General features: G+C 40.6%; 1 protein-coding gene across 10 annotated transcripts in view; it reads right to left on the bottom strand.

Annotated features, from left to right (window-relative positions):
* WDFY3 (WD repeat and FYVE domain containing 3) overlaps nt 1–25,538 on the bottom strand; it is a 271,937-nt gene that overhangs the window by 110,189 nt on the left and 136,210 nt on the right. For 6 of the 10 annotated variants that reach the window (XM_021101795.2, XM_084973505.1, XM_084973500.1 and 3 more), the window contains 9 exons: nt 21,949–22,416; nt 20,966–21,067; nt 17,864–18,057; nt 14,151–14,608; nt 12,576–12,659; nt 7,150–7,327; nt 5,358–5,572; nt 2,930–3,042; nt 940–1,171 (listed from right to left, as the gene is read on the bottom strand). In XM_021101795.2, the coding sequence (XP_020957454.2) occupies nt 940–1,171; nt 2,930–3,042; nt 5,358–5,572; nt 7,150–7,327; nt 12,576–12,659; nt 14,151–14,608; nt 17,864–18,057; nt 20,966–21,067; nt 21,949–22,416 (2,044 nt within the window). The remainder of the gene's footprint in view (nt 1–939; nt 1,172–2,929; nt 3,043–5,357; nt 5,573–7,149; nt 7,328–12,575; nt 12,660–14,150; nt 14,609–17,863; nt 18,058–20,965; nt 21,068–21,948; nt 22,417–25,538) is intronic. The other 4 variants (XM_084973508.1, XM_084973503.1, XM_084973507.1 and 1 more) reach the window with 1 other exon arrangement.

Here is a 25,538-nt window from a genome sequence, read left to right as displayed (position 1 = left end):
TGAGCCCTGGCCTCACTCAGTGTATTAAGGATCTGGCGTTGCCACGAGCTGTGGTGTAAGTTACAGACGTGGCTCGGATCTGGTGTTGCTGTGGCTGTGGAGTAGGCCAGCAGCTATAGCTCCAATTTGACCCCTAGCCTGGGAGCCTTCATATGCCACAAGCATAGCCCTAAAAAGACAGAGGAAAAAAAAACAGTTACTAAGCTAGGTAATTTGAGGGGGAAAAAAATGATGATAAAAACCCAAAGGGGGGAAAAAAAAACCCAAAGAGCTTTTAACCTAATTTTAATTTGCATATTATCTGTAACTTTATTTTACAAAATCAGCGGTTGGCAAATACTTTCTAGAGAAGACCAGAGTATAAATATTCCATGCTTTGCAGACCAGATGGTCTTTATTATGAGTTCTCAACTTGGCCACTCTAGCATGAAAGCAGTCAGAGACAACACATACATACAGGAATATGGTTGTGTTACAATGAAACTTTGTGTTTCAATGTTGTCTTGTATTACAATGAAACTTCATTTACGAAAAAAAATTACAAAACCTCAGATTTGGACTTAAGATTGCTGACTCCTAAACCATGTCAATTTATTTAGCATAATACATAATTTAAAATAATTAAATCTAAAAATCTTAAGATAACAAGGAACTCAATCAATTGAAAATACACAGCATGTACTATATTTTATTTATTTATTTTAGTAGTTTTTTGGCCATGATATACAGTGGCTTGCTGTGGGATCTCAGTTTCCAGACCAAGGATAAGTCTGGGTTATGGTGGCGAAAGTGCCAAATCCTAACCACTAGGCCACCAGGGAACTCCTGCATATACTATATTTTAATCACATAGATTCAAAACCAAAGATCTATTTCTTAAAGCCAAGACTGAAGCATAAAATAATATAACAAGGTTTGGCTACCTTGCAAATTCCTTACCCAAACCCTTCAAGGGACGTGTCAAATTCAACAAAGGCTGGCGTAACTGATGACCCGTGAAGTCTGATGTCATGCGGGGTTGTCATGGAGACCAGACACTTCACCCTGGTTAGGGGTACCGTACTTCCTTCTGCTGATTTCACTAGGCTCTTGCTTATCCGGTAATGGTTATCTTCATGTAAGCTGAAGACATTATCAGAACCCAGACCTTCCATGGATGTGATCATACTACCTGCAGGTCAGAGGAAATCTCTTGGGAAAAACGCCATACAGATTTCTAAAGCAATGACTTTAACAAGGCTGTTTTATTTTTAAAGACTCCTCTTCAGTTTCAATATATTCAGTAATTTTATTTTTAAACCCCAACACTATTATCCAGTTTTTACATAATTTACATTCATTTTAAAACTTAGGTAGTGTTTTTTTTTTTTTCACTTATTACTAAAGTAATAAATGCACTGCAGAAGTGTTGGAAACTTCAAAGTACAAGCAAGGATCAAACAGAAAAAGAATAAAAATCATCGATAACCACTATCCGGAGTTCCCGTCATGGCTCAGCAGAAATGAATCTGACTAGCATCCGTGAGGACGCAGGTTCAATCCTTGGCCTCGCTCAGTAGGTTAAGGATCCAATGTTGCCGTGAGCTGTGACGTAGATTGCAGATGCGGCTCGGATCTGGTGTTGCTGTGGCTGTGGTGTAGGCTCACATCTGTAGCTCCAGTTCCAGCCCTAGTCTGGAACCTCCATATGCCTCGGGTATGGCCCAAAAAAGACAAACAAAATCCCCCAAAAACCCCACTATCCAAGCCACTCTTACAGTATAATCTAATTATAAACTACAATTAATGATATTTATAAAAACCAAATTATATTTTTATTTTACAAAGTTATTTATTATTTCTCCTTGAGAAGAAAATAAAATACTTGAGAAGTATTAAAATGGAAAAAAACAGGTCATCTTTCGTACCAGAAAAACCCCCCAAAAACAGAGATAAATAGTTGAAACTTGCTTCTCCACCACCTATTCTCGCTGTCATTTCACTGTCACCTCTTCTCTGCACTAACTCTTGCCAGTGAACTGGGGATGCCAAGGTCCACACAGACAACCCACCCCACTCTTCAGGCGCCTCCGTGACCACTTTTCCTCCAACGAGCATCGTCTCTACTTCATTCCAGAGCCACAGGTTGGGCTTTGCTTGTCTTGTCTTTCTTTGCTTGTCTCCCTGCTGCAATTAAATTTTTTTTTTTTTTGCCAAGTTCATAGCACGTGGACGTTTACGGGCCAGGGATGGAATCCTTGCCACAGCAGTGACAATGCTGGATCCTTAACCCAATGGGCCACCAGGGAACTCCACACTGCTCCAGTTTTGACTGCCATTATCCAACCTCACTCCTCCAGTTCTCCCATTCTGTTCTCTCACCTCGTCCTCGTTTTTGGCCTAGCCACTCTTCTCCAGCCCAGGGAGCCATCCCTCTCTCCCAGGCTGCCCCCAGCTGCCTCACTTCCTCCTCTCTCCACCCTAGACTCCTTGGCATATCTCTTTAACTACTTGTATTCGTATTTAAATGTCCTGCCCTCCATGTCCTCCCTACAGCAGCTGCCCTGCTACTTGCCAGCCTGCTAATAATCCAGTCACCTGCTCTTCAGGCCAAACAGCAAACACTACCTAAAAAAGCAAGGAAATTATGGATCCTCTGAGAAAGGTTTTTCCCGCTTCCAAGCCAAGGACTCTGCTGCATAGTTCTTGTCTCCCCAGGATCTTGCTTCTATCAAAGATTCTTTCCCCATCCCCATCTGCCCGCTTCTTAAGTCAATCAACGAGATCTTACGTTTCTCCCTTTAAAAAAACAATAAGTGAAGAAAACAACACACGCTTCTCTTTCATTTCTTTCACAGTTGAACAGCTAAATAATATTCACCCTGCCCCCCCCACAGGATTTTCATTTATAAGGTAAACCAAAAAAGGGAACTTTTACAGGTCAACTTACTTCGCATCTCTGGCTCATAACTCAGTGAACTTGGTTTGTGGACCCTATATTGTTTTAGTAGTTTTTTGTCCCAGGCACCACAATTTAATGGACTTGCCAAACGTAAAAACTCCCTAAAGCAGAGACAAAGCAAAGTTTTTCCTTGAATGAGAACATTAATATAATTCATAAACTAAACACATGAAAATGTGATTTGATGAATTGTAACAGATGAATTAAAATATTAAAGAGCAATCCAGTTATGATAATATACAATGTTAACTTCATATTTTAATCACCAAGCACTGGCAAGAACACTGAATATTGTGAAAAGTTAGACAATGAAATCTGAGGAGCATATTCTCCTGGAATATGATGGGCAGAAATACTACAAATTGTCAAGAGGTTACACAGAGAGGAGACCTTTATAGCCAGTCATTTATGGCATCACGTAAAAGGAAACAAATAAAGAATACTCTGAACTTTCGATTCCCTACAGTGGGAAAAAAAACATTATAAAATTCGGGTATCTTTTGCCAGTTTTTCACATTAGGTATGATATACGATTAGCTTACCACCTATGGCTTATCGAAGCTTAACCTATGGCTTAACCAAGCTTAATCTTTGGCTTAGGTGCTTGTACAATCGCGGGACTTTTTCTCCTCCTTCATTGCGAAAACTGAGCATGTCCAAGTGGCTGGTTTCTAGGGCTTACTGTTTATCTAAGTCGGCAGTCTAAGTTAATTAATAAAATTCACGTGTTAGGTCTGAGACAGTATCGCACTCTCCCTCCCTCCCTCTGCTTTTCAAATAGCAGATTACTTAAAAGGACTGGGGAAAATCTCCATGCTGTTTTCAAGACTTGAGGTCTCTGAATACACCTGTGATGTGATGGTCAATGAGCAGCGACCGCCTCATTCATCTTGGTATTACCAAGGGCGAGCACACCGCACAGAGGTTTTTCTTAATCGACCTTTACGTTGGAATCAATTAAGAAACAGAAATTACAGGAGTTCCTGTCATGGCTCAGCAGAAACAAATCTGACTAGTATCTGTGAGGATGCAGGTTCGATTCCTAGTCTCGCTCAGTGAGTTAAGGATCCAGTGTTGCCGTGAGCTGTGGTGTAGGTCATAGACGCGGCTTGGATCCTGTGTTGCTGTGGCTGTCGTATAGACCACAAGCTACAGGTCCGATTGGACCCCTAGCCCGTGAACCTCCAAATGTTGCAGATGAGAAGAGATATATGTATCTGTTTACACACACACACACATATATATATAATTACAAATGGAGTCCTTCCATGTTTAAGAAAGCTCCAAAAGTTTTATGAATAAGGAGTACTTTAACAGCAGAAAAAAATTATAAAGAGAGCAGCTGAAATTCTGAAAGTGACAAGACATGAGAGTGTATTTTTTTTTTTTAGAAGAGAGACCAGATGATTTAGACACTAAATTTATCTGGCTAGGTAATTTCAAGGAAAATATCTTTTTTAAGGTTCTTTTGTCCCTAAAACCCAAAGCACTGTTTCTCTTGGATTGGAAAAAAAAAAAGGTTATTCAAATATACCTATTTCTTGAATGGCTAAGGTATATCCATGGCATGGAATACAATTCAGCAAGAGAAACACATTCTTGATGTGTAACAATTAAGATGCATCTCAAAGGTACTATGTTAAGTGAAAGGAAAATAAAAAAAAAAAAACTAATCACTAAAGGTCAAACACTGTATGATTTAATTTATATAACATTTTCCAAGTGACAAAATTCAGAGATGAAGAACAGATAGGTGGTTTCTAGGGGTTAAGGATGGTGGGGGTTAGGGAAGTGGAGGTGACAATCAAGGGTGGCACTGGGGAGATCTTTGTGCCATCTCATCGGTGTGATGCTTACATCAACCTGACACAGGGATACACAACAGGGAGCTACAGCACCATGGATACACTGGACCCACGTCAGTCTCCTGGTTTTGATGCTGTACTGCCGTGACGGTGACGCAAGATGTAACCTTCGGAGGGAACTGTGGGAGGAGGACACAGAACCCCTCGATCCATCTTTACACCGTCCTCTGAATCGCTAATTATTTTAAAATTGGAAAGCTAAAAAAGCGTTTCTTGAAAACAGTTCTTGCCCAGAAAATGTCCTTAAACGTAAAGGAGACGCACGGCACGTCGGCGACACACGCGACTGTTTGGAAAGGAACGTGAGGGCCCGCCGGGCGCAAGGAGGAGAGGTGACCCAGAGGGGAAAGAGCCTCCGTTCACCAGCAACCAGCCTTCTCGGTCTCCAAGCGCTGCGCCCTGAGCGCTGCGCCCGTTTTGGGGGCGCTCTGGCTTTACCCACAGAGAGCCGAATGCGTCTTATTAAGGCAAGAACTCTTGACTGGACAGATTCTAGAAACGGCCCCTCCTAGGCGCGGCTTCTGCGCCTGCGACGGCGGAAACGCACTGACCTCAGCACCATGGGCTCCAGGGCCTGGGAGGCCAGTCGCTCGAACATCCGCTGGAGGGGCGGGTGCAGCGCGTGGTCCTCGTCAGCCAGGGCGGCGCTGCACCGCTGCAGCAGTCGTGCATGGAGGCCAGCTTCACACATGACTTGCTGGTTTCTTTCTGTGTGCACCAGTGATTGTAAAATATTGGCCACGGCAAGTTGAAGGTCCAAAGCATGCTGAAGTTAAAGAAACCCACGCCACCAGGGCACTCTTAGTAAGACAGGTGAGAGTTCCCTCCCTTCAAAGGTGAAGCACACCTTTTCACATGAGGTCTCTACACGCCCCCAATTACATTCAGAGGAATCAAGGAGCTGGCTTAGAGGGACAGGGCTACGCCAGGACAGGGCTGGGGGAATATTTCTTGTCTTCATTTCACTCAGCTGGACTCCATCCTCTCCCAGGTCTTTTGTACACATGACTACATATAACTAACCGGATTTTTATAGAAAGAGTAGGTATGAAGTCTTTGTCATGGTAGGCAAATCATCAGTTTAAAGGAAATCCTATGGGTAACATTTGTGACATTTCAGGCTTTAGAGGCCATATAACATTTTAACAAAGTCACCCAAACTCCAGTTCACTCAAACTCTTGGTTGCTACAAGTGAAAATAAGTAGCCTCAGCAATGAGATCCTGCTGTGTAGCACGGAGAACCATGTCCAGTCACTTACGACCGAGCATGATAATGGGAGAAAAAAGAATGTATATATGTATGTGTAACTGGGTCCCCATGCTGCACAGTAGAAAAAAACTGTATTGGGGAAATAACAATAAAAAAGAAATTACCAACCTAAAAATAAATAAATTTTTGCCAAGAGAAGAAAAAGAAAAAGAAAACAAATAGCCTCACAGTAGTATCTTCATTTTTCTTTCTGTATTATTTGTTAACAATTTCCTGGAGTTCCTGTGGCTCAGTGGTTAATGAACCCGACCAGCATCCATGAGGACGCGGGTTCAATCCCTGGTCTTGCTCAGCGGGTTAAGGATCCAGCGTTGCCATGAGCTGTGGTGTAGGTTGCAGGCAAGGCTTGGATCCCACGTTGCTGTGGCTGTGGTGTAGGCTGGCGGCTACAGCTCCGATTCGACCCCTAGCCTGGGAACCTCCATATGATGCGGGAGCAGCCCTAAAAAGACAAAAGACAAAAAAAACAAAACAAAACAAAACAAAAAAACCAATTTCCCACTGCTAAGTGGAATTTAGAAGGAGAAACAGAATGATTTTGGCACCAGAAGTAACTGTCTTGGTTGCATTTTAACAAATGAGTTGCATTCTAAAACATGTTTCTATTGTTCATTAAGCAAGTAAAGGCTCAGGGGCAGGAGGCGGGAGTGGGGTGGTTGGGAGCCTGGGGTTAAACAGATGCAGGCTATTGCCTTTGGACTGGATTAGCAATGAGATCCTGCTGTGTAGCACTGGGAACGATGTCTAGTCACTTATGATGGAGCCTGATCATGTGAGAAAATAGAATGTGTACATGTATGTGTAACTGGGTCACCATGCTGTACAGTAGGAAAAGAAACTATAGTGACGAAATAACAATTAAAATAAATAAATAAATAAATTATAATCATGTTTCCAAAAAAAAAAAGAAAGTAAAGGCTCAAACAGAAAGAAATCCTATTTTTTCCTTCACTTACTTCAGTATGGGACATAGAAAGTTCCTTATGGCTCTCTCGGCCCCACTCCCTTGCTCACTGCAACCCACACCTTTCACTCACTAAAGACGGGAAGGAACTAATATACCCAAGCTTACTTCTGGCTGTGTCACTGACCCAACAGAGGCCAGGAGGTCCAGCATAGCAAGCATGGCTCCTGGATGGATGATGACGGCATCAGAACTCTGGAGAGATGAAGCTGCCACATGCAGTTTCAGGTCAGCAACATTTTTAGGAGGGTAAATGGGGGGAGTCGAAACCGAATGATATGCATGTCTATAAAAAAGAAAGAAAGGTAATTTGGTATTTAAATTCAATCACATTCTTTTTTCATTTTCTTCCATCTTCTGTTACCCTTCTCCACTGATAAACAAAAAGCCTTATAATACGGGGTTGGGTTATGACACATGTTAAAGTAGGAAAATTAAAAAAAAAAAAATTCAAATTCCTAATGAGTCACATATAGACAATTTAACTGGCATTTCTTCTAGGCTGTTATGTGTGCTTTTTTTTTTTTTTTTTTAACCATTTACTATCTGGATTGTTTCATTAAAGAATAATAGCACATGATGACTAGTTAACACTGCTCTCTGTACATTCGAAAGCTTTTAAAGAGTAGATCCCAAACGTTCTCACCACAAGGAATAAAAACATTTCTTCCTTTTTTCCCCTTGAATCTCTATAAGATGATGGATGTTTCCTAAACTTACTGGATAGTCACTTTGCAATAACATGTACATTAAGTCGTCATAACTTTCACTTTAAACTTATACAGTGAAGTATGTCAATTGCATCTCTGTAAAACTGAAAGGAAAAAGAATGGCAACCGAACCAGATGATATAAAGAAAAGGTGAAATTATAATGATGGAAAGATTATGAAGGTTCTGATAATTTCTGATGAAAGTAAAAGTTACATTAAATCCCTCCCCTGAGCAGTTCACTGGTGGCACAGCGGGCTAAGGATCACACTGTCACTGCAGGGGCTTGGGTCACGGCTGTGACACGGGTTTGACCCCTGACCCGGGAACGTCCATATGCAGTGGGTGTGGCCAAAAAGAAAAAACAAAATCCCTCACTGCGATTGTGCCCTTCTGAAATTACCTATGTGTTTTTTAGCTTTTCCTTAAACCACGGGTGACATAATCAAGAACTGACAAGGTCAGAGTGGACTCCTCTGTAACCGGTTCAACTGAATCAGAGTTGGCTTGGAATCCCAGCCAATCAACAATAAATGTTATGAAGCATCAAGGAAGTTCTCCTTTAGTTTATCTGGAACTACATTCACCCTCTTTTGCATTAGCCTCCCTACAACTGAGACTGTTCATCGCAATTTTTTTTTTAAATTTCAAGGGGGGATATTTTATATAATGAGGTCTCATGAGTTAGGAAGCCTAGGTATGTGTGCTAAACACGTCACATTTCTTCTCATCAATGAGCTCCACTTTCTACTTCATATCCTTCTACATTTCATGACGTTTGCACATTCTGTATCTCGGCACAAGGAAACAGATGCTTGTGGCTTCAACCTATGGGAGCTCTTTGTTCCAATGAATCGGTTTCAGCAAGATTTGTCTAATGCTGAGCTCTGTCACAGAACAGTTCAGTTCCAGCTCTCTGGCACAAGAGCAGCTTGGGAAACAGATGCTTTAAGTCACTGATTTAGTAGCAAAGAATTGGCACTGCCATACACACATATATATTTTTTTCAAGTACCATTCTCTTTTTAACCGAGATTCTAGGAAAGTAGTCAGCTTCACTTACAAAAACACCCACATGTGCTCTCCTAGTTTATTTAAAGCCAGCATATCTCCCACCTACTCATTTTTTTCACTCGCTGTTTTTCTTTTCTGTTTTTGTTCACAAAAATTTAAGTTCTAAACTTGCTAAGATATATTTCTAAATGCTTATTGCCAATAGGTATCCTCCTTTCTTACTCTTTAAAATATTTTGACCTATTTAGGAAAAAAAAAAGATTCATAATTCCTCTATAGAATTAACAGGAACTCCAAACCATTAAAAAATTTCATAAAAATTATTTTCATTACTCACAAAAAGTAACTCAAAATGGAGAAAAAAAACTGATTCTAATTCTAGTTACAGGCCTTCTCAAATTACTTCTGACTTGCCAGATTTAATATAAATTTGAAATTAAATTATTGATATATATGTCCAGGAAGAAGTCCTTTGTGTCTTTGGAAACTGAAGTCTCTACCAGTATGTAAATATTATAGTAGTAAAGTTTTAAATCTCACATAAAAATATTCTAACGTAGGAATTACATTTATTCTTCTCAAATTAGGAAAATACTGCCAACACTGTAGAAATCTAAAACATGGTATTTATTAAATAAAATTTGGTCTATTTTAACAGATATTATAACCACACTAATTCTTATGAAGCCACTGAGGTAGTACCACGGGTAGTGCCGCTTTTCAAATTTAGAGACTGTGGTAAGGTTTTAAATGAACAATTACCAAGCAACACCTACCCATTTGCAAAGATAGAATACAATGATATTGCAAAATTTATTTTTAAGTTGAAGATACTTTTAAAGCTTACAGAAATATGTCCATCTAAATTCTCACATATACTTAAGACCTAGCTACCTCTTTGGGGACTATATACTTAAATTGTGAATTGCATTGGCTCAATTATCATCAAGTGTACAGGCACTAAGTAACAGAGACCACGTCTGAGTGATAACTAGAACTCACCACCTTTTTTGCTATTATAGAAACATTCTGAGGGGTTTGGTTACTATTTTGTATTTTGTTTTCACTTCTAGCTCTGACTGAATATTGTTCAGCTCTGTTTCTGTGCCATTCTTCCTTCTGAATAAGGAAAAAAGTGTAAGTTTTAGTTTTCTGAAGTAAAGTTTCCCTAGGGAGTTCTCTTGTGGTTTAGCTGGTTAAGAATCTGGCATTGTCAGTGCAGTGGGCTTGTGCTGCTACTGTGGCATGGGTTCAGTCCCTGGTCTGGGAACTGCCACATGCTGCGGGTGCGGCCAAAAATTTTTTTGAAAAAAATTAATAAGTAAATAAGGTTTCTGAGTTTTTTCCCCTCCAATTCTTCAACTACAGAAAAACCTCCAAGATTTTAAGGCCAAACAAGTACCACAAGTTCAAAATTTCTTTAATATCTTAATCTCCACAGCGATAAAACTAACAGAGTGGTGGTTTCTCCTTTTGCCAAAAAAGCCACGTTATGCCACAGCGAAAAGATGCTCATAAGCCGACATAACTTGAGATGTTCTTGAGACAGTCTCTGTTCGGAAGATAGTCTAGCTTCAAGTTACTATACTGTGCAATAAACACAGTTTTCTTCATTAGCTTATGACTCTTATCACTGAGCAAAATATATATAACCTGACCAGAATGGTGACTTGAAAATGTCAACGCTGATATAACTGTATGAATAGCTTCAGCAGATCCCTTGGGGCAACGTCAACTTGTAAACCTAGTAAGAACTCCCACGGATAAGATACACTCAACCAAACTGTTGATTCAGTGAGCTTCCCCTTATGTCAGACATGTAGCATCCTTACATGGAGCTATGCTGCAAAGGATGACAAAATATTTTTTATCTAAGGCTTAAATAATTCTATGCCATGGAATAAAATGCTGTTTTCCCCCTGTCGAATTACTATTTAAATAAATAGTAGGTTCTGATAGATTTTAAAATATATCTTCCTTTAATCTGTGCATTTCTATTGAAAGTATTGTGTAGTTTTTGGTTAATACTTAATGAGTTAAATGTATTTAAACATAGCAATTTTAAAGCCTTTAACATGTATGATAGAATCATAAGTGTGATTTTTTAGAAATACTTAAAACTATTTAGTCAACTGAAATTTTTCCTCATATCCAGTAGTTCTCTGGGATAGTGAGGACACATGAATCTTCCAACACAAAGTATACCTTATTCATTTTAGCAACAGAAACGTACACAAGGTCAACTAAAATTGATTTTACAATTTCTTTTCTTTTTTGGCCACCTGTGGCATACAGAATTCCTGGGCCAGGAATGGATCCAAGCCACAGTTGTGACCTATGCCGGATCTTAACTCACTGTGCCAGGCCACCAATCCCACTGTACCACAGCAGGAACTCTGATTTTTTAATTTCTTGAATCAGGAGCTGCTTGTAAAAAAACAAAAAAGAAATGGTAGTTTTTAACTACAAATACATTGAAAAACACTAAATTTGCTTAAGACTATTCTGAACGATGTGATCATTTACTAGAAGAAAATGAGTTGTAAGTCCCAGCGTAAATTTAAGAGAAAAAGGAAAATATGACCCTATACCTAATGAATATTACTACTGAAATGTACTGAAACACTGAATTTGTAACAAATACTCTAATACTAAATTAACTCCAACTATACTCAAGTTTCAAAATGTGAACACCAGAAATAAAGTTAGGGAGTTCCCGTGGTGGAGCAGTGGACACAATCTGACTAGGAACCATGAGGCTTTGGGTTCCATCCCTGACCTCATTCAGTGGGTTAAGGATCTGGCGTGGCCCTGAGCTATGGTGTAGGTCACAGACATGGCTCGGATCCTGCGTTGCTGTGGCTGCGGCTGTGGCTGGCGCTACAGGTCTGATTCGACCCCCGGCCTAGGAACCTCCATATGCCACAGGTATGGCCCTAAAAAGCAAAAAAAAGAAGAAAAAAAGAAAGAAAGAGAGTTAAACAAGAACATAGCAGAACCTCAGTATTCCTTTTAAAAAGCCACGATGGAATAATATGAATACATGACTTAAGGACTTGTACTTGATTTAGAGGAAAACGGGAAGGAAGAGTATTTGGTGCCAAGTGCACAGACTGTGATCACTCTGAGTACAGGTTGCAAGTGGAATCTCAAATGGGTCTTAATTATACTCTTGTCAATCAACGGCTGGTTCTTTATATTCATTCATAAGCGTTACACATGAAGTAGTCTAGATCCAATTTCAAAGGGGTTTACACACAACTGATGAAAGCAAAGAGCTAGGGTAGGTTGTTTTTTTTTTGTTTTTTTTTTTTTTCCTTCACTTTTTCAAAGGTTAGCATGCAAAGTCTTATAACAGAATCACATTTCAACTGGTTGAACCTGAACCTGACTGAAAAAACAGACCTTTCCTTAGCCAATGCTGGGGTGCTTATTTTGGAGTAATACTAAAAACCAAGGAATGACCCCAAGCACAGCTAAAAGAAAAAGAAAAAACTGGAAAGTACTCTACTTAAAAAGGCATTATGTCCTCATTTCTGCATTGCTTTTCATAAACTATGTGCCTGCTCGAAAATGCTGGAGAACAAAAATTCTACCAGTGCTTCGTATCTTCATAGCACCAACACAGTTGACTTTCAGAAATACACTCAGTAGACACTGACCATTTAAAAAACAAAACCAAATCAAACAGAAAGCAAAACAAAAACAAAAGCCTCACGTTACAAAGCACAAAAGCCACGTTAACATATAACTGAGCCCAGAAGAAACGACCCACGCAAATACAGATTGACTTCTGAGATGGGACCAGTACCTTTTCCTGGACAAAGCTGGTGTACCCCAAGGAGAGGGGAGAGAAGATTCACTTGTCAGGCAAGGAGGGATCTGTTCTGCACGACTACAGACAACAAAACAGACAGGGCGGTGTGAGGAGGTTAGAAGAGAACACAGGTGGGCAGCTGGTTAGTTTCACAAGCGCTACCGGTACAAGTTCCAAAGGGAGCAGGGCCCCCCAAACTCAGCAGCAACAAGGAGCGAGGCCGCAGCACACGCGCCCGGGGAGGCAGACGGCGTGTTTACGGCAGAGCCTCATTCGTTATCGCTAACGGTTACCACATTTGTTCAACAGAGTGCTGGAGGCCTCGTTTTTTGACAAAGCAAACTAAAAATAAGGTGTACTAACTAGGTTCAGTTAGAAAACAGGCGGACAAGATTGAATCTACATACGCGGGTTTTAATTTTAAAAAACATCTTACTCCCAGAACACTACACCAACCCTTCTGTCCTCTAAGTTAACACACGTGCATTTTGATTTTCAAGACGGAAAATGTCTGAAAACTTAGTTTGATGGTCCCTGTATTTTCTTATCTAAATACTAAGGCCTAAGAAATAGTAAGAAACAAGGCCCACCCATCTCCGTAGGTATTTCAAAGCGGATTATTCTACAGTTAAGGATATAAAAGCTATTCGCTCTACCCGACAGAGCTACTTGCTGTCCTTACAGGGACATTATAGAAACAATTCCTTGCTTTTATGAAGTCAAACTACGGAAGCTGGAAAAGTGATGATGCTTTTGGGGCAAATGAGCAGCATGATCACCCGTAACATTACTTTCAGGGTGAAAACTTAACCGAAAAAACATGCGTCTGCAAAGAAGTAATCTGGGTAAAGCAACGGAGCTGTGGAGCAGAGTTCAAGGTCTTGGAACTCTGGATCGCCCCTCGTCATGTATTTTATCGTGTTATACTGGAACTGCTTTTCTAAAAAGCGTCTGTATTTAAGGTAAAAGATGGCCATGGTCAAAGCAGCCCAGGGCTGAGCGGAACACGCAGCGCCCGGCGCCGTGACGTGGCACATGCACAGGTCTCTGGAGGAAGGAAGGGTTCTAAGGAAGGAGTGAGCAAACTAATCTGCTGGGCTCCTGAACCATCAGTGACTCCCGGGGAGCTCCCCCATTTTTTGAAGCCTGTACAATGTGGAGGTGACCGTACAATGTGAGTGTTGAGACGGCATCATCCGTCTGAAAATACACATAATCCTAACCACGTTTTCCTGAGGACAACTAGTATCAGGCACCCAGATTCTCCAGGAAAAAGGAGGGAAAAAAGAGCACGAGGAAGTAAACAGGAAAGTAAACTGCATAGAACTTCTTCCCTCGGGGGCATCAAAAGCTCAACTCTAACCCTGGTTTTAGAAATAACATGCAGACGTCCATGCTGCAAAACTTCGCATCAAAGGAAGAGGAACATTCACCAATAAAGTGAGAGATGAGTGAAGAAGAGAGACTCCTTCAGTCCCATTTTCCTTTGGGTTATAACTAGAACTCGAGCCGTCATGCGGAGGCATACCCAGCATGCTCTCTAACTCAGAGCACAGAACAGAGCCGTACCTGTCAAAAGAATCGGTGGCCACTTTGTAGAGATAAATAAAGAGTTTGCTGCAGTGCCGCAAAGTGGGCGACACGGCGTCCACCAGGACCGCGTCTTCCTCCAGAAGTCTTTGAAACGGCTGCGTATTTGAGGGGAAGACATTCACGGGGCTTATTTTTCTCAGGTCTGAGAAGCAGCCAAGAAATCGAACGGCATCTGCCAGCTTCTCATACTGAATCTCCGTCTTGAAGAAATGGGAGTTGGCGGGCTCATAGCGCATGGCTGCCGTCAGTGTGCAGAACACCGTGTGCAGCAGTTCAAACACTTGGTGCTGGTTCACTTTCTCCCAGCCGTTCTTGGGCGGCGAGCTCAAGGACCGCTCCATGGCAACGAGCAAGGACGTGATGTACACAAACCCTCCGACCTTCCTAAAGACTGTTCTTGAACGATGGCTTTCTCGAAGGACAGACAAGAGGGCCTAAGGGGAAAAGACACGAACAAAACCAAACTTCAGATTCAAACTAAAAAACAACTGCGAATGAATGCCACCGGGGACTACCATTCCGTGAAGATCCGACGCAAGCACGTCGGTGGTTTCCTCAACAAGCAGTCCTAGGAAGCAGGTCGAATGTTTTGCTGGCTAAAACACGGCGTGGTGAAAGCAGAAGATACTTTCCGGAAACATCATCGCACATTTCTTTTGATAGAATAATGGTTATATCCAAATCCTGGCTGAAAAGCTTCTCCTATCTATTTGATGGATAATGACATCAATGAAGTCACTGATTTTTTACAAAGTAATTTTATTAAATAAGTAAAGTACATATTCTAGTGTAAGTGTGCACAATCATGAAAACTTACAGGTGTGCATGTGTACGAAATGATTTACTCTCGAAAGGATTAGAGAGGTGATCCGGGCAGCCAAGTCCTGACGTATTTCGATTCACATAAAGTGGCTACAGCCTGATGCGTGGGAAAGAGAAGTCCCTTTAGGGGACTCAACACATGCGCTCTCTTGCAAAGTGAACGGAAGGCTGAAAGCTCTTTCCCAGAACGGCTCTAAGCACTAAGAAATAAAATCTGAAGGCCAAACAGGTAAAACAATGTTTTATGGCTATCAGTTATTTGTTGAAGGGCCATCGTTTTAACGTAGCTATTAAAAATAACACATTATAAATTTACCTAACATTTTCTGGGGCACTTACTACGTACCAGGTACTTCTTTCAGTGCTTTAATATATTATTACCTTATTTAATCCTCTCAATAATCCTATGCCTTGGGCACTTCTATTATTTGCACTATATAGATGAAAAATTGAGGCTCCAGATGACTAAATAATTTGCCAAGACTGTACAGCTTATAACGATGGCAAACCTAGGATTTAAACCCAGGAGGTCTGATTCCCCTACTCATGTACTTAATCATGAAACTACTCTGCCCCAAACAGCAATCCGAAACCTGTTTGCAAATACACAGGCTCCTCTCCCATTTCAGCAGCTGAAATACCGTGAGAACCTAACATTCCGTAAGACACAATGTGCAGCCTTCCCAGTCACTACATTTGAAAAGGGCATTTTATTAAAATATCACACACATTTCTAATGGTATTTGAGAAGGGAAAGGCTAAATATTAACGTGTATATTTAATTACCTTTTTGAAATACACTACTTTAGAAATTATGAAGATCACTGTACATACCTATGGTTTAATTTAGTATTTTAAAAGTCAGGAAACATGCAATCTATAAATAAAATTTAGAAATACAGGGTATTCCTTCAATTATTCTGCACCCAATACATTTCCATTTTGTTTCTATGTCTTCTCAAATTTAATGAAGAGTGCTTACACTTGTAATATAATTACATTAACACAAGACTTCTAACGTATGGATTTTTAAGCATCTTATAACCTAGCCTGTAGGTTAAATGCAAGGGCTAGAGTCAGAACATGTGGGTGGTAACTCTGACTCCAACATTAAACGAGGGTCAGATTCTTAACCTTTCCGCGCCAGAGTTTCACCTCTTATGTAAAAAAGCCGAAGAAAACAATAGTAAGTGACTTCACAGGGAATACATGTCAAGCTCTTAGCAAGGGCCTAGCCTAGAAGCCCTTCACCATCATCGCCTTGACAAACACACCGGAGAAAAAGAGGACAGGTGTTATTTTAAATCTGTGGAAGGGCAAGGAAGAGCTAAGTGTGCACAAGAACACACTGCTGGTTAGAACGAGGAGAAGGGTTAGAAGAACAGTGCTTCTTGGTCCGAAAGTACTCTAGAGTGTGCGCTGCTGGATGAGCCCACTTCCTACCGCCTCGACACTGGTGCTCTAGGAGTTCCCTTGTGGAGCAGTGAGTTAAGGGCCCAGCATTGTCACTGCTGTGACTTGGGTCGCTGCTGTGGCACAGGTTCAATCCCTGGCCCAGGAACTGCCACATGCTGCGGGCAAGGCCAAAAAACAAACAAATGAAAAAAACCAGCACTTGGTTGGCACTTTGGCATTATCTCAGCATAATCTTAAAACTAAATAAACTATTTTAAAAACAAAGGCAGTACATACTCAAAACTTCATTACTTAGTTATTTTCTGTATTTTACGATTATTTGTGCTCTTGAGATACTGGACCCTGGGATGCTACTGTACCTCTCTTCCCAATCCGCATTCAGTGACACATCAGCTGCCTGAAGCAGGTCACCGTGGGAGCACGGACCCCATGGAAATCAGGAAATGCAACCATCAGACTCCCCTCTTGCCTTTTCCAGTCTGAGAGTTGGTTCCTGCCATTTACCAGAACAACGCTGCCTTAAAATCACCAGGTGCCCAACTGCCTCTTGTTGGCTACATCTACCAAAGATTTTACAAGTCCAATTACAAAAATACCAAGAAAGAAGTATGATGTACGTTTATCTTATTTATTTATTTATTTGCCTTTTTTTTAGGGCCGCACCTGCGGCATGTGGAGGTTCCCAGGCTAGGGGTCGTATCAGACCTGTAGCTGCCAGGCTACACCAGAGCCACAGCAGTGCTGGATGCCAGCCACATCTGCGACCCACACCACAGCTCACGGCAATGCTGGATCCTTAACCCACTGAGCGAGGTCAGGAATTGAACCTGTGTCCTCATGGATACTAGTCAGATTCGTTTCCGCCGAGCCACAATGGGAACTCCAGATACATGTTTTAAAAGTTGGCCACCTTAACAGCTTTTGAAGGCACTTGTTTTTTCCCTGACAATTCCTGCAAATATACAAGTGTCCCCCAATACTGATATGCATGTAGATTTCCTTCTCGTCTAAGAGACAAACTGTGGTCGGAGTAATCTTGCTTTTAAATTAAAATGCATGTTCAGAATTGTCACTATACTCAAAACAGGAGAAATATACAGTAGCCTAAGGAAAAAAAAAATGCAAACTTCTCATTGATGAGAAATGAACCTGAATAAAGCAAAAGTAAACAAAAGAAATATGCAATTCAGAAGGCAGCTCTACTTCCTGTCATGTCTGTGGCAAGACTGGGGTGAGGGTCCTGGGAGGGGGAGTCAGAGGGAAAAGAGACGGCAGGCATCAGGTGGGCCCCTGGAGGCCAGGTTAAAGACACTGGCTTTCCTTCAGCTGTTTTTATTTTGACATAAATTTTGGACTTGAAGAAAATCTGCAAGAATAGTTCATAATAGTTTTAAGTCATTCAAAAATAGCCACAGGTTTTAACAGTAAGAATAACAACGTATCAAACTTACTCTTAGAATGTCAGTCTTCAGCTGTAACTCTGTGGGGGGGGCTGAATGCATCAGCCCCAGGAGAGTGCCCATGTCATCGTCCCCGTTGGGAGAGAGCACCAGCTGCTGGATAATCATCAGGGCGTGCTGCCGACACTGCGGGTACCTCACTATATTATGGGCACACCTTGCACCTCCAAATTCTCGAAAGATTCCTTGAAGGGGGGAGAAAAAATACCATGGGCTCACTTAAAACAGTCTAAGCTAGATGAATTAAAATCTGTAGAAAGAGTAATTCAAAAGAATGCACATAAAACCTACCCGACTCTTTCACCTTTTAAGTCACCATAGGAAATCACCCTTTAAATTTACAATCACAAGACAAGACAACAGAAGACTGCAGCGGCAAATGCATACACAAATTTTCTCTAGAATTCCTTAATGTGATAGTGTCCTGGTATCTTCAACACGTCCAACGTCTCCAAATCCAGAGCACGCAGAAACTTCAGAGGTAGACCTCAAAGACACCAACTTTATTTATTTATTTGTCTTCTGAGGGCCACACCTGCAGCTGCAGGCCTATGCCGCAGCCACGGCAACGGTTAATCCTTAACCCGCTGAGCAAGGCCAGGGATCTACCCTGTATCCTCACGGACACTACGTTAAGTTCTTAACCTGCTGAGCCAGAGTGGGAACTCCAAGGCCAACATTTTTATGTAGCTTTACTGAACAATACCCGAAATCAGTTTAATAAAAGGGTTTTAGAACAATATCCCAAATCAATGAGATTTAAACTGAACAAAGCTTCCAAAATAACAGCAAGCAAAGAATGGAATAAGGTATTCTATAATGAGAAAAATTACAAGGAACCAAATGTTTAGTTGACAGAGTACACGAACAAAAAAAGACAAACTGTGATAGAAAAGCAGGAGTCACTGCACTGTCTCACGGGCTTTATGCAGACTGACTGATTTCATCCTCACCCCCGACTGTACAGCACACGAGACAAGCAGAGGTCGAGGAACGCGGCCAATGTCAGTGGGACAGCCTTCAAGCAGGATTTATGCCTCTACAGCCCTGTGCTTTAGCCTGTGCTCCTGACCATGAAAGATACTCTTCTTATACTAAGTACCATCTTCGAGTATAAAAACATGGACCAAGTGATCTAAATCACCCCCCAGCATTCCCTCCAAAGTAATCCTTCCACCCTTTTCGCTTTTCGAGTACCTTGTATATGGCACTACTGTAATCATTTAAAGCAATGAGTCTCAGGGTTATCTGTTTATATGCTTAGTTCCCATTAAAATTGGATTTCCTTCTGGTTTGTGTTTCAATAAATGCTTCCTGAATGAATAAATGTCAGTGTATTCTGTGGCAGTGGCCACTGTCCTCTCGATTCAGTGGCTTTCCATTTGCTAACTTTTTGAGAATTACATAATCTTGAAGTAAGCATAAGCCACGTGTTGAGACCTAGCACGTGGAAGGCCAGGCGGACACACTCCCTGGTTGCCAGGCAGTGCCCATTAGATAATCATAATGGCTAATACTTGTTGAATCCTTGATCTGAACAAAACACTATTTGAAGTGCCTGAGATCACACAGCTAGAAACATCTTTCCTACCAAGGAAAAGAGATCACTGATAAGCACGTTGTGAAAACGGCTGGCATTCTGGGAGACGGATTAAGCGACTTTTGTTCTTAAATAGAGTTTAAGTCCTCCGTTCCCCTTTGTTAACAGAACTGTTCATCCTCTTCCTGTGTAATCCTGGTCATGGCATCAAAAGCTGATTTTTCGAATAAATTTTTATAAGTGTATCTTTATTATGTTTCTGACTATCTCAGCCAACTAAAACTAGTTAGTGGAAATAAGGAGATTATGATACCATAGACAAACTGTTAGTATTGTACCCCTTAAACCTCATTATACTTACTGTTTGAATTATCCACTAAATTTATTCAACTCTACATTGGCATTTGCCAAAACTGTATTTAAATAATTACTTACACAACTATGTGTTTACATCTTTCTTCACCAGGTTGTAATTCCTTTGGGGCAAGAATTATCTTATTTTTGCATCCTGAACACCTACCAAGGTGTCTGGGACACACAAGATATTTTAAGTATGTTGCATACTGAGTTTCTCGGCATTCAGGCAAATATGCAGGCATTTGTGCATTTCATTTATTCATTCACGGCTTCCTATAACACTTAAAACATAATTCAAGTTCCTCAGCATGGCCTAAAAAGCTCCATGTGATCTGGGACCAGCCCACTCATCCGAACTGGTCTCATCGCTTCTTCCCGTTGGTAGTACTGAACTGCTGCTTGACACGTTTTTGACATTGGCTAAAATTTTAAGCAATCTCTTCTAAAAGCAAGAGTGATATTTCATAAATATAGTTGAACCATTTATTAATGACCAGTAGGGAAAGACTGAAGGAAAGTTGAGATCAAAGATAAAGAAAAGATGGACTAAATCCATTTTAACCTGGGAGAGGCAAGTTTTATTAGACAAGCATTTTTTAGCATTTCCCTAAGGTTGTAACATTATGATACTCTAACCTGAATTGCTAAATCATCAAAAAAAATCACCATGTAAAGCAGATGTTTCAGAAAACGTTTAGGTAAGCAAACTTATTTGACAAAGAGTCTGTACTAAATAAGCAAAAAAAAAAAAAACCCCAAAACCAGAAAAAGAGAGTTCCCTGGTGGCTCAGCAGGTTAAGGATCCAACGTTGTCACCGTTGTGGCTTGAGGAACTGCTGTGGTATGGGTTGGATCCCTGGCCTGGGAACTTCCACATGCTGCAGGTACAACCAAAAAAAAAAAAAAAGAAAGAAAAAAGAAAGAATACTTCAAACACAAAGCATACTATAAAAAGTAATTAAACGAAGTAATAATACTGTTATACATTGTGTCATTCATGAACTTAGAAAAGTGAAAAATATTCCATTCCTAGAGATACGACAGTACCATCACTGAATCAATAGTTTTGTTTTTTTTTTTTTTTCTCTAAGTAACAGGAACATTTCAGCAACAAGAATCATTAGAGAAGACATAAGCAGAGGTAATGCTAGAAAATGCTTTCTTCTAAAGCATCTGTTGGAAGCTTTGCTAATTACCTGCATTTGTGTTTGACCCTTGAAGAAGCACTGTCAAGGTCTCCATGACCAACAAAGCCAGGTGTTTTTGATCTTCAAATGAACTATTATTTCTTGCATCCCCTAGGAAAAAAGAGTCAAAGGTCCAAATCATAAAAGCGATGTGTTTACTTTTGCTAGATTCAGTTTTGTTTTAAAAATTTAAAAAACCACTCTTAACACTCTTACCACTAACACAACTGATACAACACAACCTTTCCAAATGATACCCGTCTACCAGCCACCAAACATAAAGTCAAAATCATTTACACATTTTATTTTGGTGTGGCCGCAAAGCTATAATTATCGAGCAAAATATTAAAGAGGAAAATGCCCATCAAAGCAAAAGGTATTCTTCTCACAGGGGCTTTCCTAATCAAGGAGGTCAACGGAAGAATGCTAGACTTTAATGCACCAGAGAGAAGGAAAAGTTTACGAATAACGCTGTCTGTTCAACTTGTATTAATCTTTCAATACATTTAATCCTAAGGGCCAGATACTACTACGCTTTTTATCAGATTTACCAGAAAAACATCAAATTTACGGTAGCTAATGATAAAACATGTGTATACATAGTATCACTAAGAAGATATGCGTATTTGCTCTCTATAAGAAAAACAATCTGAGGCACCTAACATCCCAACTGTTTCTAGAAGCTTTTACTGTCTCTTAGGAAAAGAAAACAGGAGAGACTGTTGTGCAGATCGAAAACGCCTTCCTCAGCTTTTACCTTCCACTCTCTTCCACCGTGACCTATTTCTGCCCCAACCCTCGTCCTCTGCCTCCTCCCAATTCCCTAAGCAGAGGTGGAATGAACGAGTGAACTCTGGGAAATATTCCCAAGGCTGTCCCAATAAGGCACCTTAGGAATTCCACTCAATAAGCAAATGAAAGGAAAAACATGAAAAAACACCCTGCCCAAAGCCCTCTGTCAAATAAAGATAAAATTAGGGAAAATGCTTTACCTTGTTCATTTAATGCCTGAGTTGGATCCTTCAAAAGGGCAGCATATTTGTGCAAAAGGTTTACCATGACTTCCAGAAGGCCCACCTCCCTGAACACATCTTTAAATATATAGTCATGTCGTGTAAACTTAAGAAGGGTCTTCATTGCGATAATGCTACAGTGGTAAGAAGAGCTAGATTTTAAGAGGATGCTAACACTAATAAGTTCTTTACAAGGGATATAATTTAAGCTAAAAACGACAAATTCCAGCATCTCGAAGTATTTGTTTTGAACTTCTGGGAGTTTAGAAATCTTTTCAGCAAACTGTGACAGTGTGTGCTGTGACTCTAGGATGAAATAATTGGCATTGTCAGCCATGTAAATGTTTGTGATGGCATCAAGAATGATTTGGGCAAGGAAGTTCGTTTTTGCTTTTAAAAATGCATTTTGAAGAACTGCAAAGGCCTGGATGTTTCTTACACTGTGACCTAAAACAGAAAACAAGAACACAAAAGTAGGTACGATGTGATATTTTCACTATGGCAAATTAGTCTTGAAACATATCATGAACTGCATCATTTATCAATTATTCATGAAGAATATATCCTGTTTTCACAAAAGGTCTTATTTTTCTTCATCAGGTCCAGTCACTGAATTAAAAAGAAATACAAATACTGATTAAGCTTTTAATGCAACATTATGAATATTCTGTTTCCAGAACAGTATATATAGTAAATATTAGACTGTTTTAGAAAGAATAAAGCAAACTATATAGGTCTTGGCTTCAAAGTTTAGAAATGTGCAGAAGTGTCACTTTTTATTATCTGCAAGATTGACTTTGACTGTAACAATTACCTCTCAATCTGAAAAGACTTTCAGGCTGAAGAGGTAACAGGCATGAGAACAGCAAGAATGGAAGCAGGAAAACAGGAGGAGAAAAACATTTCTCCAAGTTCTAGTTTTCCATTTTTAATTACAATACCAAAACATTCATGAAATTTGGAAATTTGTTTTCAAGGTAGAAGTGATTATCAATTGTCATCATAAAGGAGTTAAACAGAGCTGAATTTATGGAGTTCCCATCGTGGCGCAGTGGTTAACGAATCCGACTAGGAACCGTGAGGTTGCGGGTTCGGTCCGTGCCCTTGCTCAGTGGGTTAACGATCCGGCGTTGCCGTGAGCTGTGGTGTAGGTTGCAGATGCGGCTCGGATCCCGCGTTGCTGTGGCTCTGGCATAGGCTGGTGGCTGCAGCTCCAATCAGACCCCTAGCCTGGGAACCTCCATATACTGCGGGAGCAGCTCAAGAAATGGCAAAAAAAAAAAAAAAAAAAAGCTGACTTTAGGGTAATATGGGAAAATCTGGATTTTTCCAAGTTTCTTTTTTTTTTCCCCCTTTCTTTTAAGGACTGCACCTGAGACATAAGGAAGTTCCCAGGTTAAGAGTCGAATTCGGAGCTGCTGCTCTCGGCCTACATCACAGCCACAGGAATGCTGGATCCAAGCTGAGTGAAACCTACACCACAGCTCATGGCAAGGCCGGATTCTTAACCCACTGAGCAAGGCCAGGGACTGAACCTGCGTCCTCATGGATACTAGTCAGGTGGGTCACTGCTGAACCACAAGGGAACTCCCCCAAGTTTGAGTCTCGTTATCTGGTTTTAAGTGATGTCAGTGACAAAAGATGAGGCATATCAATAACCAAGCCCAAGAACAAACTACCCATCACAAAGAGCCGAACTGAACGAAATGTGTACAAAGACACACAAGTTAAAGTCAAATGCAAAACATGGTAATCTTTGCACACAAGGACACCACTAGAGGAGTTTCCATTGTGGCTCAGAGGGTTAAGAATCAGATGAGCAACCGTTAGGAGGAGAGTTTGATCCTGGCCTTGCTCAGTGAAAGGATCTGGCACTGCCCCCAAAGCTGTGGCCTGGACCAACGATTGCTGTGGCTGTGGTGCAGGCCGGCAGCTGTAGCTCTGATTAGACCCCTAGCCTGGGGACCTCCATATGCCGCAGGTGCAGCCCTAAAAAGCAAAAAAAAAAAAAAAAAAAAGGATAACACTAGAAATTTGGTAGTCAACGGAACATTTAGCTCTTTATAATTTGTTTTTACTTACAGTAATTAATCTGCTTTGATTCATCCTTAATCCCCCTTACTATTCAATTCATCCAGGGGCCACTGTGAGTATTTAAAATAGGCTGATCATAGTAAATGACTAAGAAACACGAAACACGAACTGGTCTCCGAGACTAGCTTCAGAGCAGACATTTTACTTTAGTGAATAACCAATCAGTCTTACACTACATGTAAAATTAAATCATTCCTATGACTAATCCAGAAAAAGATTTTGGATTATTTCCAAATTTAGTACATCTTATATACAATAAAACTAAACAGAATCTAATAATTTGGCTTCTATCAGGCAAAAGTATATAAAGGATATTATTTTATTTTATTTTTGCCTTTTAGGGCTGCACCTGTGGCATATAAGTTCTTGGGCTGGGGATCGAATCAGAGCTACAGTTGCCAGCCTGTGCCATAGCCACAGCAATGCCAGATCCGAGGCAAGTCTGTGACCTACACCACAGTTCATGGTGATTTAAACCACTGAGTGAGGCCAGGGATCGAACCCACTTCCTCATGGGTACTAGTCGGGTTAGTAACCTGCTGAGCCACAACGGGAACTCCAGGAATGGCTGAATTTTAATATCAAAATTAGTGACATACATATTTGAAGTGTACTTTAAACACTGATGTTGTCAGGAGCAGTTAGAACTATCATAGCCCTTAAATTATTACAATATTCAACTGGCAAGGAGAATAATAATTAAATCTAAAAAAATAATTAAAAGATTTTAACTAATCAGATGTATCCTATAAAGTTTCAAAATTTGCATTAACTGACTTTATTCTGTTTAGCACACAAATAACTAAAAGAAATAAAAGTGAGAAAATCATTCTAAAAGATGATAATTATCACCTCATTACTGTCAACCCTATATAAGCAGAAACAAAAGAATTATTCTAAGGTTCAGAAGAAGAAGTACACATCCCATAAAGAACAGAGCTTGTGGAGTTCCGGTTGTGGCTCGGTGGAAATGAATCCGACTAGGAGCCATGAGGTTGTGGGTTCAATCCCTGGTCTCGCTCAGTGGGTTAAGGATCCGACGTTGCCATGAGCTGTGGTGTAGGTCACAGATGCGGCTCCGATCTGGCGTTGCTGTGGCTGTGGTGTAGGCCGGCAGCTGTAGCTCCGACTCAACCCCTAGCTTGGGAATCTCCATGTGCCACGGGTTTGGCCCTAAAAAAGCAAAAAAAAAAAAAAAAGAAAGAAAGAAAAAAAGAGCTTTCCTACTTTCAGAATCTAATGAAAAATGTAAGTTAATGTTTGAAAAAAGAGCTTAAATGATACAAACATTAATAAAACTTAAAATAAAATAAGAATAAAGGAGTGCCCACTGCAGCTCAACAGGATGAGGGGTGTCTCTGCAACGCCAGGATGCACGATTGATCCCAGGCTGGGCACAGCATGTTAAAAAAGATCTGGTGTTGCCACAGCTGTGGCACAGGTGCAACTGTGTGGCTCGGATCTGATCCCCTGGT

Source organism: Sus scrofa, chromosome 8 (assembly GCF_054392235.1).
Source record: "Sus scrofa isolate SSC_HxYL_T2T_F1_AM1 chromosome 8, Sscrofa_HxYL_maternal_Yorkshire_Landrace_v2.0, whole genome shotgun sequence".
Lineage (NCBI taxonomy): Eukaryota > Metazoa > Chordata > Mammalia > Artiodactyla > Suidae > Sus > Sus scrofa.
Note: the sequence above shows the minus strand (reverse complement) of the source record. Positions and strands in the feature narration are given on the sequence as shown.